The 11,910-nt window shown below is 35.3% G+C and overlaps 1 protein-coding gene across 2 annotated transcripts; it reads right to left on the bottom strand.

The window, feature by feature from the left end:
• Positions 1 to 667: 667 nt before the first annotated feature.
• Positions 668 to 9,829, bottom strand: PRL (prolactin). Of its 2 annotated transcripts, none has more exons than XM_054592066.1 (5): positions 9,802 to 9,829; positions 7,287 to 7,471; positions 5,315 to 5,422; positions 3,095 to 3,274; positions 668 to 859 (listed from the first exon to the last, which is right to left on the bottom strand). In XM_054592066.1, the coding sequence occupies exons 1-5, from the start codon at positions 9,827 to 9,829 to the stop codon at positions 668 to 670; spliced, it is 693 nt and encodes a 230-aa protein (XP_054448041.1). The 2 variants fall into 2 exon arrangements, with proteins under 2 accessions (XP_054448041.1, XP_054448042.1); XM_054592067.1 differs by having other exon boundaries at positions 7,287 to 7,468.
• Positions 9,830 to 11,910: the final 2,081 nt, after the last annotated feature.

Below are 11,910 nucleotides of genomic sequence, written 5' to 3'. Positions count from 1 at the left end.
TGTGATCCAGAAGAGGGCTCTCACCTGACCGTGCTGACACCCTGACCTTGTACTCCAACCTCCAGAACTGTGAGAACTAAATTTCTGTTGTTTATAGGCCACCCTAGCCTGTGGTATTAGCCCAAACATTCTAAGACAGTATCCTAATAAATTTACACTGTTTAGTGAACCTCATGTTACTTGAGTGTATTACAATTTCATAGTACTTAAATTGTCTGTCATAATACTGTGAAAGTTAGCTGATAAGATATGGCTGACTTTTATAAAGAATCCTGAGAATTCAGTCTTCTTGTTGGCATGACCAGCATGATTAATAATTATCAAAATCTTTGATTCTAAGAACTTGACCCAAAACGATTTACTATGATTCTAAAATAAGCTGTTAATTATCTTATTTGTAATGCTAGCTTCTGCTCTTTGTGACAAATTTTAATAGGAAATTCTCAATGGGAGTGATGAACTTTCTTTTGATTTTCTAATAAATAAAGATAAGAAACTTTGACAAATTGCCTTTTTAGATTTTGACATCTCTAAGAAGTCAGTTTTTATTTTTTAAGAGAAGACCCATTATACCAAGCATGCATTACAAAGCTATAAAACTAATAGAAGCTTGCTATGGGATGGATCATTAAGAACCATCTCAGAAAAAGAGGGAATGAATGTGAACTTAGCAGTTGCTCTCATAGACGATTCGGCACTTCAGGAGCTTGAGATAGTTGTCAATCTTATGTGAATCCCGGCGCAGGCAGTGAAGCAGGTTATAAAAACCAAAAAGGCGACTGTCTTCATCGGCCACCTGCAGAGATGGAAGTCCTGGCCAGACAGAGTAGACCTCATTTTCTTTGACTCCAGGATAAACCTAAGGACCCAAAAGATAGTGACTTATTATTAGTATTATTAGTATTTGCTTATCTTTGTTCTTTCTAATTGTTGAAGTAAGATTTGTGGAAGAGACACGAATATAAAATGCCCCAGATGGAGGCACTGATTATTGAGCCAGCGTATCAGAAATTTGTCAATATTTATAATTTAAAAACTAGAAGCAGAACTCAAGTAAATTTTCTCCCATGTGTGTTATCACAGATGAAGTATGTCTGTCGAGCACGAGCTAGATGGAGAACCAGAAAGTTGCTCTTTGAATGTAGACACGAATATGACAAAGAGGCAATGGAGGAGCGAGCCTCCATTCTCTCACTAGAGGGAATACTTCATTTCTGTTTCTAGTTTCTGATGTGCTCTTTGTAGTTTATTTCTTCTGACAGGTCACAGTAATTACACTGATCTTTTCCCCGCTTTGAACAGATTCTCTTCTCCATATAGTATACTCAGCAGAAACATTAGAAATGAAGATTGCACTTGATGCTTAAAGGTCCAGATAATCTAGTGACTAAGACTAAGATGATCTGCCGAAGTAGTCAGGAGATTTTTACAATCCAGCCAGAGCAGATAACCCCCAAATTTTTATGAGGAGTAGCTGCTTTCTTTTGAGGTCTATGAGGTGGGAGTTTCTGAGAAAAGTGCCGGTGAGAAAGGGGGTATTGACATCAACCCACCAGTAGTGAGAGTGGGTGATGGGTGGGCGCACAACTGTGATAACAAAAGGCAACTGAGTGACATGGAGGAGAAGCACATGCCACTCAGTGCTCCCTGTCAGCTTCTGCATGTTGGGAGTCCCCGGAGACCTGAGAGACCTAGTAACAGCTTGGCAACCAGGGCTGTCAGCTAGTTTGGAGAGCTAGGAGGTGCAAATGTGGGGTGACTGTGCAGTCTGATTGCTAAACTAACTTTCTCCTGAATGTTAAGAATATTTTTTAAACTAGGGATTCCTATTGGAATTTAAAGTGTGTGTGTGTGTGTGTGTGTGTGTGTGTGTGTGTGTGTGTATGTGTGTATGTTGGCTTGCTTTTTAAAAGTTTTGTTTTATTTTTGGTGCTTGACTGTTATGACAAAATTTACTGTGCCAGGGATAATGATATGAACAAGAATAAATGAATACATGGTTTTAAAAGAAAGAACAAAACAAATGAAGAATAGAACAAATTAGCGACCTCAGAAAGTAGGCCCACAAAAATGAAGAAAATCACTTGAAAATCTAGGTATTTATTTCATGTGTCCTAAGGTTAAAATGTGCTTTATATCAGTGTTGGATATATTCTTCTCCTATGAAAATGACCAAATGACACATGATAACATGTACTTTGCATACAATAAGAAAAATTTGCTCCTGTTATTATTTTTATAATCATATATTTTTCTTTACATGGTACATTATTTCTGAGAATTTCAGAAAGCTGTTTAGATGTCCTCTCACTCATGTTGAAATGATCCCATCTAAATGGAGATATACATTGCAAATACTACCTCAATATAAATATGACAAATTATTTGGGGAGATTACTTGCAACATATGAGTTTCATTTTTGAAGCCCCCCAAAACAAGATTTAGGATAACACAACTCTATATATCACAAAATATAGAACATTTCAGAACATATACCCCCTTTCCTTTGTAACCCACTGAAACCTAGTGGTTGTTGAGGCAGCATTGATGTCACAGCCTTGTCTTTCCAATCTCTTTCCTTCCCTAACAGATATGTCTAGCAGAGGGGCTGGGAGAGTGGGGTCAGCACCATCCAATCTGATTTTGACTTGCCCTTTTCTCTGTTCCCTCTCACACCTTGGTGTAGGGAGAAAAGAGAAAGTATATGAGCAGAATTTCACTAACAGCTGTCCTAGAATACACTGAGGAAAATACCTTTCTTGCAGATTCTATTCTCTAGCTTCTTTCCCTTAAAATTATTTTAAATTCCCATCCCCAAAAAAGACCAAGGCTTGGATGGATTTGTACGTAGAATAGGGGAGTCTGCACCTGTCAAATGTGACAGTGGAATTCTTGGATTCACTTACAGTAGAATCTATCACTATGAATTACTCACCTCTTGCTTTATTTTAATAGAAGTGTACAATATAAAATACCTAAATTTTGTTCTTACAGAATGAGATATTTTGGAACTTAATCCTCTTCACAAAGCTCCTGTCTTTTATTAATGAAAAAAAAAGCCAAAAAACAAAGAAGTGTCACTAGGCTACTCACCTGGCCAACTATCTTCTCCATACCCTCTAGAAGTTGTTTGTTACGTTCCTCAATCTCTATGGCTTTTGATAGGATGTCACCTGGGGCTTCTTGCATACCACGCACTTCTGTGACTAGATGATACAGAGGGTCATTCCAGGAACGCAGCACTCCAAGGACTAGGCTCAGAAGGTCTTCGTGCTAAGCAACCATTCAAATAATTGCATTAAAACACACATAGTACAATTTGGATTATATGTGACTTTTTTCTCAGAGAGGCTGACCTAAATATTTCTTTGTTATTACTATGTGTATGTAAAGTTGTTTATAGGTGATACAAATAGAAAAAATTGAAAATTTAAGCTATTGACTTAAACTTTGCTAAAATTAAAAAAAACCTTGCTTATTTAAATAACTACGTCTTTTAATGAGAGTTCTAACTTACAGAATGAAAAATTTTGTTTTCCTTTTGAAATTCTACCATTTTCCCACACAGATAATTGTTTTATATTTGACTGCTTTGCCTGTCCATGGTAGAAACCAGAGTTTCTTTGGCACTTCATTGTGCCTCTCTTGACTCAGGAAATTTAGATTTCACCAGTGTCGATGACAACGAGCCTAAACCATTTCATTAAAGATTAATTCATATTAATGAAACAAATTATTCATTAATATATTGATTTGTGATTTCTAATTTTATTTTAATATAAAATTAGAACAAAGAGACAATGAAAAAAAGATATGGTATCCAGAAACATGCTCTCCTCGATCTATACTAATCTTGTCTCTACGTTGGTCTCTGACCACTGCATTTGCTGCCACATTCAACCGAATAAAATGGCACAATGCTATCTATATTTAATAACAGCATTAAGGGAATTCACAATGAATGTTTTGCCCACTAGTTTACTATTACAAGGATCGTGCACGAAACTCCAAAGAGCTGATCACCTCTGATTTACAATGTTTGCTATCTTGATGTTGAGTGGTAAGGGAAATGAAGAGTAGAGAAGAATCAAATAGGCATTGCAATGGAAACATGTACTGGGATAGGAAGGAAAGGAAGGGTAAAGAGGAACTGTCTATGTAGTGGATGGCAGGATAGTTTTGCTGGGGGCATTGTGGCATAACAATAAAGAGTGAGGGTTTTGAATGGATGAAGCCCAGACTCACTGTTTACTACCTTTGTGAATGGAATAAATTCTATCAGCTCTCCAAGCCATGGTTGCCTCATGTAAGTAGGTGTAATAACAGTACTTTGTGTTATAGGATTTTATATGAAAATTAAATAGAGTAATGCACATAAAATGCTTTGTAAGGTCCCTGGCAATGTAGTAACTATCAACAAATTTTAATTCCTCTTCCTCCTCCTCCTCTCTTTTTTTACCTTTCTTTACTTTATTATTATCATTATAATTATTATTAATGAGCCTAGCAGACAGAAAGAATGCTGGTACTGTTAACAAAGTTGTAAGGAGAGAACACATTGTATTTATGGGAACTGTATATGTGAAAATATTTCTTTTAAATCATGTTAACTATGGTTATGGTAGGAAATCAGAAGGGAAATTATAATAAAAATAAACTGGAGGTAGGATAAATGATTGGAGCTTGATATGCAGACTTTGTTGTTATTGGAACAGAGGCGATAGTCATGAAAAGCAAAACAATAATTTACAGACCCTGTTTTGGGTTCAGACTTATTTTTAGGAAGTAGGAGGTAGCAGAGGAGTGAGTGAAGAATGAAGAAAGGAAGAAAGAAGTGGTGTCAGAGAAGTAGGCCAATCAGAGGGAGAGCCTCAAAAATCCAGGTGTGATTGCTCAGATGGTGCGGTGGTCAGCAATGTGAAATGCTGTCCTTGCAGGAGCCCCTGTCATAAACAAAATGACATTTATATTTCTTACATATCCATGAATTTTTCAAGTCTTATATTTCACACATGCAAGTCCAATTCAGTTAATGCTTTCATGCAGTATAATATATGCAGTCCTGGTTCTAAAGCATTGATTAAAATCATGTCCACATGGCCAATTTATAGATTTGTTATTTATTTTGCTGCTACAATATTTAGCCTGCATTTGATTTTACTGATAGTTTACCAACTACATAATGTAATTTTTCTTTGCTTGCTATTCTTCCTCCTCTTTGCTCTGCATGTGCATTTACCATTACCTATTATAGTGCATCTAATAATCTACTGCCTTAGTTGTTTTTGTGAGAAACCTGTGTAAAGAACTCACATGGGTCTTCTGGGCTTGCTCCTTGTCTTCAGGGGTAGAGAGGGAAGAAGTGTGGCAGCTATTGATGGCCTTGGTAATGAACCCCCTGCCCTGGGCATACCGTTTTTCCTGAAAGTTATAGAGCAAACTGAATTAGAGTTGTTTGGACATTGAATCAATTAATCCATTACCAAAATATTAACACATTCGATAGATGTATATTTTTTTTAAACGAGGGCCACATAAAAATTAAAAGTCAAGAATTAAAAAAGTTGCCCTTTCCCCTACCTTTCTTTCTATTTTCTCTATAAACATATTTTTTTCCAACTAACTTTCCTAAATTCCAAACTCTTTCCTTATTTGCTATTTCCTTAATTTCATCTTTCCCATATGGTACTATTCAGAAAATAAACACTAAAAATATTTTTAAAGTATTAAATATTAAGTGTTTATTAAGTGCCATCTTTCTTTAGTACTTGAACCAAATGTAATATGCATATGTACCCATATTTAGTCATTTGATCTCTTGTTTATGTGGGTCTGAACAGATATACTCTTTTAATTGGCATTATAAAATTATAACTTTTGTTTGACTAATCTCTAAATCCATACAACTATACCATCTTTATCATAGATGCAGAATACTATTTGTTAATTATGATGAAATAATAAGTCAGAAAAACAGGAAATACTAAGCAATGAACTGAGAATAAGAACAGAAAAAACTATAGCTAATACATTAACAGAAAAAACTTCTCATTAGCAAACATTGTGGAAACTTAAAGAGATTAATAGGAAGATTTGAAAGACAAAAGATGGCTAATCAAACATTTATTATGAAAGAAAAATTAGTGTGTAAAAAGAACTACATAAATACATATTTATTACAATCATTGAGCTGCATTCTTTATTAAGACTCTTTGATTTATTGAAGTTCTAATCCATTGTCCAATCTCTGATTGACTTAAAAGAGTTAACATACAACTTTCAAAATACCTTAATCAGAAAAACAGTAATTGCTTTCAGTTCTAAACTAATCTTCCTATTATAGTTCTAAACCCTACACTGGAAATCTTAGAACAATAATTCACAGCATTGTTGAGTTTCAGAAAAGCTAGCTATTATTACCTGCTTATTTTCTCAACATGCATTCAACTTAATTTAATTTTGTCCAAACCACCCAGCTTATTGTAGTACAATTCTCATTCATTAGATATCTGCAGTGCGTTAGGTGAAGAATGTTTTGGCAGACATATACCCTATGTACAAGGACAAGAAATCAACACTCTTCTTCTTAAGCCCTACCTGAAAGTGTTTCATGTCAGGTGTCTGTGTATTCCTTCCCCAAATTCATATTTTGAAGATCTTAACCTTTCATGTACTGTATTTGGAAGTAGGGTCTTTATGGAGGTAATTAAGTCTAATGAGGAAATAAGAGTGGAGTCCTTATCCAGTAGGATTATTGTCCTTATAAGAAGAGACAAAAAGGAGTCCTCTGGTTCCTGCTCATTCTCCTCTTGCTCTCTCTGTCCCTCCCTTTATCCCCCGCTCTTCCCCTGTAAGGAGAGAGGGAGAATGCAAGCTGGGAAGAAGAGAGCTCTTACTAGAACCTGATCATCCTTGCACTTTGATCTCATAGCCCTCACAGCTGTGAGAAAATAAATGTCTGTTGTTTAAGCTATACAATCTATGATATTGTGTATGGCAGCCCAAACCAACTAATGTATATGCCTAAATTATTTTTGGAAGTTAAAAAAAACAAAATCAATTAAAAGAAATTTTTTAAAAATGATTACACTCTTTAAAAATCTTTGGCATTTCATGAAACTCTCCCTTTCTTCTTGTTTCACACTTCATTTACTGATGCCTTCTTTGACCTACAAGGTGCATTATTTGAAATTTGGCTCATGTGGCTTTCTTGTTTAAAGTGTGTATAGCTCCGTCATTCACATGAAGGTTCCTCCTGGGAAGAAGCAAAAAGTATGGTACTTACAAATTCGCTGAACATTTCCGAGGAGAGATTATGGATGTAGTGAGACAGGATGACTGCACGCTCAAACAGGTCTCGGAGAGACACATCGCAGGTGACAGCCCCACTGGGACAGATGGGCATGGAGGTCACTCTCCTGCACAGGAGCAGGTTGGACAACAGCAGCAGCAGGAGCAGGAGTGACCCTGCTTAAACAAAACCAGGAGCCATTCTCAGATGATCTGTTCAGTTGAGGTTATCAAAAGTCACCCTGTGGAGGACAGCCTTATCTCTCCACATTGCCCTCAACACAATTCAGTACTGTAATAGCTGGGGAGGGGAAGAATCAACTCTTTCCACTGTGTAAATTTAGATATGTAATTATATTTGCACAGATATATAGTTGGAGAAGTAGGTTGCTCCCTGTATTCTTATAATTCTCCCAGAAGTGCTTCTATACCTTGTAAACATTTGGAGCTAAAATTAATTTTGAGCGAGAGTGTTTAGGTCATTCTTGTAAGATAGTTTAGTGTCTTGGGGTTTCTGCAGATTTTCATCAGCCAGCCTTTCTTGAAGTTTATAATTTTTTTAACACTCTATTGCCTAACAGTTGCATTTTAGACACTGAAATGGCAAGGACAACACAGTTGATTGTTTCACTTTCATGACCTAAGAATAAGCACATGTCTGACTGATTGAAAATATTGAATATGAAGAGAAGACTAACATTAAAAAAATGATGCTGTAGCCTAGATGTGCTAACTCACCTTAATAACCCCATGCATCTGCTTCACACTTTGTCAAAAATTTTAACACTTGAAAAAAAAATTTAGTTTCACAATAGCCCAGTCCATTATTATCATCAAACTATACTGATGAACCAGAAGGCTTAAAGTCAAGTGATTCTCCCCAAGTCCTATTATTAGCAGGTGGAGGAGGCTGGATGCTAATACGGCCATCTATTCACTTCCTCATGCCCCACCTGTTACACACACCTGTGTGCTCTCAGTCTATATATATGTGATGGGCACCACTGTCAGTAGTGATGATGACTCAATGTTTCCAGAGACCATTATCATTAGTTACAAAAAACAGTCTTTGATACATGATAACAGTGGTCTTAGGAAGTTTATTTATCCACTTTTTCCTGCTCTATCTCAAAACACCAACTTCAAAAATCCTTGACAATTATCAGAGACGATTTAATCGTCAATTTGTTATTTCAGCAGATGGACAGATGTGGACCTTTAACATATCAATAATTTACACTTTTAAAAGGAAAAAACAATATATTAAAATTATTTTTACCATTGAATGACTCCAAAAGAATATCTGCTATTAAAATGTGTTGATCAGAAGAACAAAATTTTAAGGAATCTTTAATAAATGTAATTGGATATGTCCAGGATAAAACTATGCAAGTTCTAAAGTTTTTCTGTGTAAAGAAATACCTAAACCTAAATACCTAAAAATATCTAAACAAATATTTAGTATAGAATGTCCACTAAACAACTACTACTGCAAACTAAAAAAATATTAATATTATGAGATGATTCATATATAGACTTCTAATTTTTTAAAAACATACTGTTTCCAAAAAGTTTATTTTCTGTGCATTATAGTCATGAAATGTAGCTGGATGGATATTTACCTACAGGTATAAATAAAAAGAGCTTAGCAGATAGAGAAATTAGAATATTAGTTCTAGGAAATTCATAACTGGATAGATACTCTTTGACTACATTTATCTGTACATTTATCATCTGAAGGATCTTCACAGTCTAAGATAAGATAAAATTGATAAATGTTTTTGATCTTCATTTCATAAAATAAATTTTATGGTTGTACTCATTTCTTTTTCTTTTTTGTTTTTTGTTTTTGCAAATGTCAACTGAGAAAGTAAAGGTGATTATTTGTTACTAGCCTGTTTTTCCTTTTGAAATGTCATTTGGCTTAAACCCAATCAACACAGTATTATATGAGACAACTCTGCTACATCATTGTCTACACAATGGCTTCAGCATTGAAAGTTTTAGCAGGTTGACTTATTACCAAACGACGCAAGAGGCCTGGGAACCAGAAAATGTTAGTTTCTGCCTTCTGGAGTTGTGATAAATTGGACCTAAAGACACTTTTGGTCTTATTCCAGTCCAGGGTTTCTCAACCTTGGCATTATTGGCATTTTGATGTGGATAGTTTCTTGTTCTAGGGACTCTCCTGTGCATTGTATTATGTTTAACAGCATCTCTAACCTCTGCTCACTAGGTACCAGTAACACTTTATATCCCAGTTAAGACAACCCAAAATATCTCTAGATGTTAATGACATGTCTCTGGAAGAAGGATTCCTTCATTTGAGAAACCACTGTTCTATTCTCTTGGGCCCTTGTACAATTGCTTTTTAAAGCAACAATTAGATAGCTTTTCTAAACTCTGTAAACCTGAAATCTCTTTCTAAGAGAATATTAGCTAAAATTTCCAGTTAGTACCCTCAAAGGAGGGTTGATAAAGCCAACGACTCAGTGAGTTGTTGCACATACCTTTTGGTGACAATGCTTTGTTGTCCATGGTGGTGAGAATTTCGGGAAACACCCTTCACCAGAGGAGATCTGGTAGTCCTACAGCTTTCTCTTCCCCAGATATTGGCTTTATAAGCCTTTGACACCTTTATGAATATATTTAATCAGATATTTCCTTCCCTTTTAGCAGTCATCTATTTCCGTCATTGAAATTACCCCCATAATTTCAAACATCAAATGGTATTTTATTTCTTATTCATATTCAGGAAGACATACTGGCCAGAAATGAACATTCTAAGAAGGATTTTGATTAATTAGACCAAAAGGAAATGAGAAAAATAATGAAGGTGAGATCTGGAAACTAGTTTTGGTTGGAGAATCTGTGAAACTCTAGAAGACATTTACTTTGAAATTTACCTTTATTTTTCTGCAGTTTCTTGAACATAGCATTATATTTCACTTAGGTGTCTCATGTATTCTCAAATGATAATCTGTTTTTTTTAAATTCAAATTTGCTGGATGAAATCAAGATTTTAAAACTTACACACTAGCCTTGACTGGTGTGGCTCAGTGGATTGAGTGCTTGCCTCCGAACCAAAGGATCGCTGGTTCGATTCCCTGTCAGGGAACATGCCGAGGTTGCAGGCCAGGTCTCCAGTGGGGGGGGTGCCTGAGAGGCAACTACGCATTGATGTTCTCTCCTACCCTCCCTCTAAAATAAATAAGTAAATAAAATCTTAAAAAAAAAACAAACCCCAAAACCTTACACATTAAATACCAGGAAATATACAATAAAAATTGAGAAAATCAGATTTTCAGTTCCTCATTATACTCTCATTACATTTCCCTCATTTTTTTTTTGCTTTTATACATTATGTTGTCATTTTTAAAGTGGCATATGTGTCTGGTACTTTATTTTAAAATGTGCATTTTTATGTGCTTATCTCTTTTGATTTTAACATATAAATAAAGTTATATCATCTCCAGTTTACAGATTTAAAAACTGAGGCTTGGAGAGATTAAATATCAAGGATGCAGGAGAAGTAGTTAGTCAAGGTAAATGCTAGAAGGATTATTGTTTCAGGGGGAATCAGGAGGAATATGAAAAGCATAAGAAATCTATTGTTTAACAAACATTGCTCTGCACCTACATCGAAGATGAACAAGGAATTCCTGACCTTAGGGAGTTTATTTTAGGGAAGTGACATAGCAGTTTTCAAGGGCAAACAAGCACACGGTCACATATACACACCCTGGAATACGATGTAGTAAAACAAAATTCTAGGCAATTATTGCCATGTTCCTCAAGGATAGGCATTGAGAAACTATTATTAACACATGATCACTTTATTTCTCTGACCTTGAGCCACTCTGGGACTAAAGTGACAAAAATTAATCTTTCATGGGCTCAAAAGTTCCATTTGCCTTTTAGAGATTTCCTAAATGAAATGATTATAATGAATACAAACTAAGTTGTTGACGACTTTCTCTAAATTAAGTCCATGCATCTGAAGCAGCCTGTGACCTTTAGTTTCAATTTTACCATATGTCTCTTATAGTAAATTTACAGATGACTCAATTTAAAAAATAACCTCTTCATATGGCATTTACTTTTTCTATAGTTGCTATGGCCTCATTTATACTTTGGCAACTATCAGACTAAGTTCTTTTATAGGATCTTAGAAATTTTATCTAAGACTAACATCACTTAACTATCTTCTTAATTGCCTTACCTTAAACAACACTAGATTTTTGAATCATGTGCATCAAGCGTGATGATTTATGGTTTCTAACAATTGAAAGCTGGGTCAGGATTCCATACACTCAGGCTAGGTATCCACTTTTTCCCCTGGACAGTGAAAGTCTGAATTAATCAGAGAGCAGAGCCCTGTGGTAGAGAAATTAGTGTTGTCCTACATTCTGTCCTTTCCTAGAAATTTAAGAGTAGGGAAATCTTTCATAAGAACTGACAACTTAATCTTAAAATATAAAGGTGTTGCAACTATTGTAGACAGCCAGGAAAAGAGTAATCTAAGAAAACTTGAGTTACGTTTATTCAGTGGAGGCCAATTGATTTATTTACATCCAATGGGTAACATTTTCTCTGAAATTTTTCATCTGCTTCCTTGC

Source organism: Pteronotus mesoamericanus, unplaced genomic scaffold, assembly GCF_021234165.1.
Source record: "Pteronotus mesoamericanus isolate MK-2021 breed Mesoamerican mustached bat unplaced genomic scaffold, CSHL_Meso_final scaffold_31, whole genome shotgun sequence".
Classification (NCBI taxonomy): domain Eukaryota; kingdom Metazoa; phylum Chordata; class Mammalia; order Chiroptera; family Mormoopidae; genus Pteronotus; species Pteronotus mesoamericanus.
The sequence above is the reverse complement of the archived record's forward strand: the minus strand, read 5'-3'. Positions and strand labels throughout refer to the sequence as shown.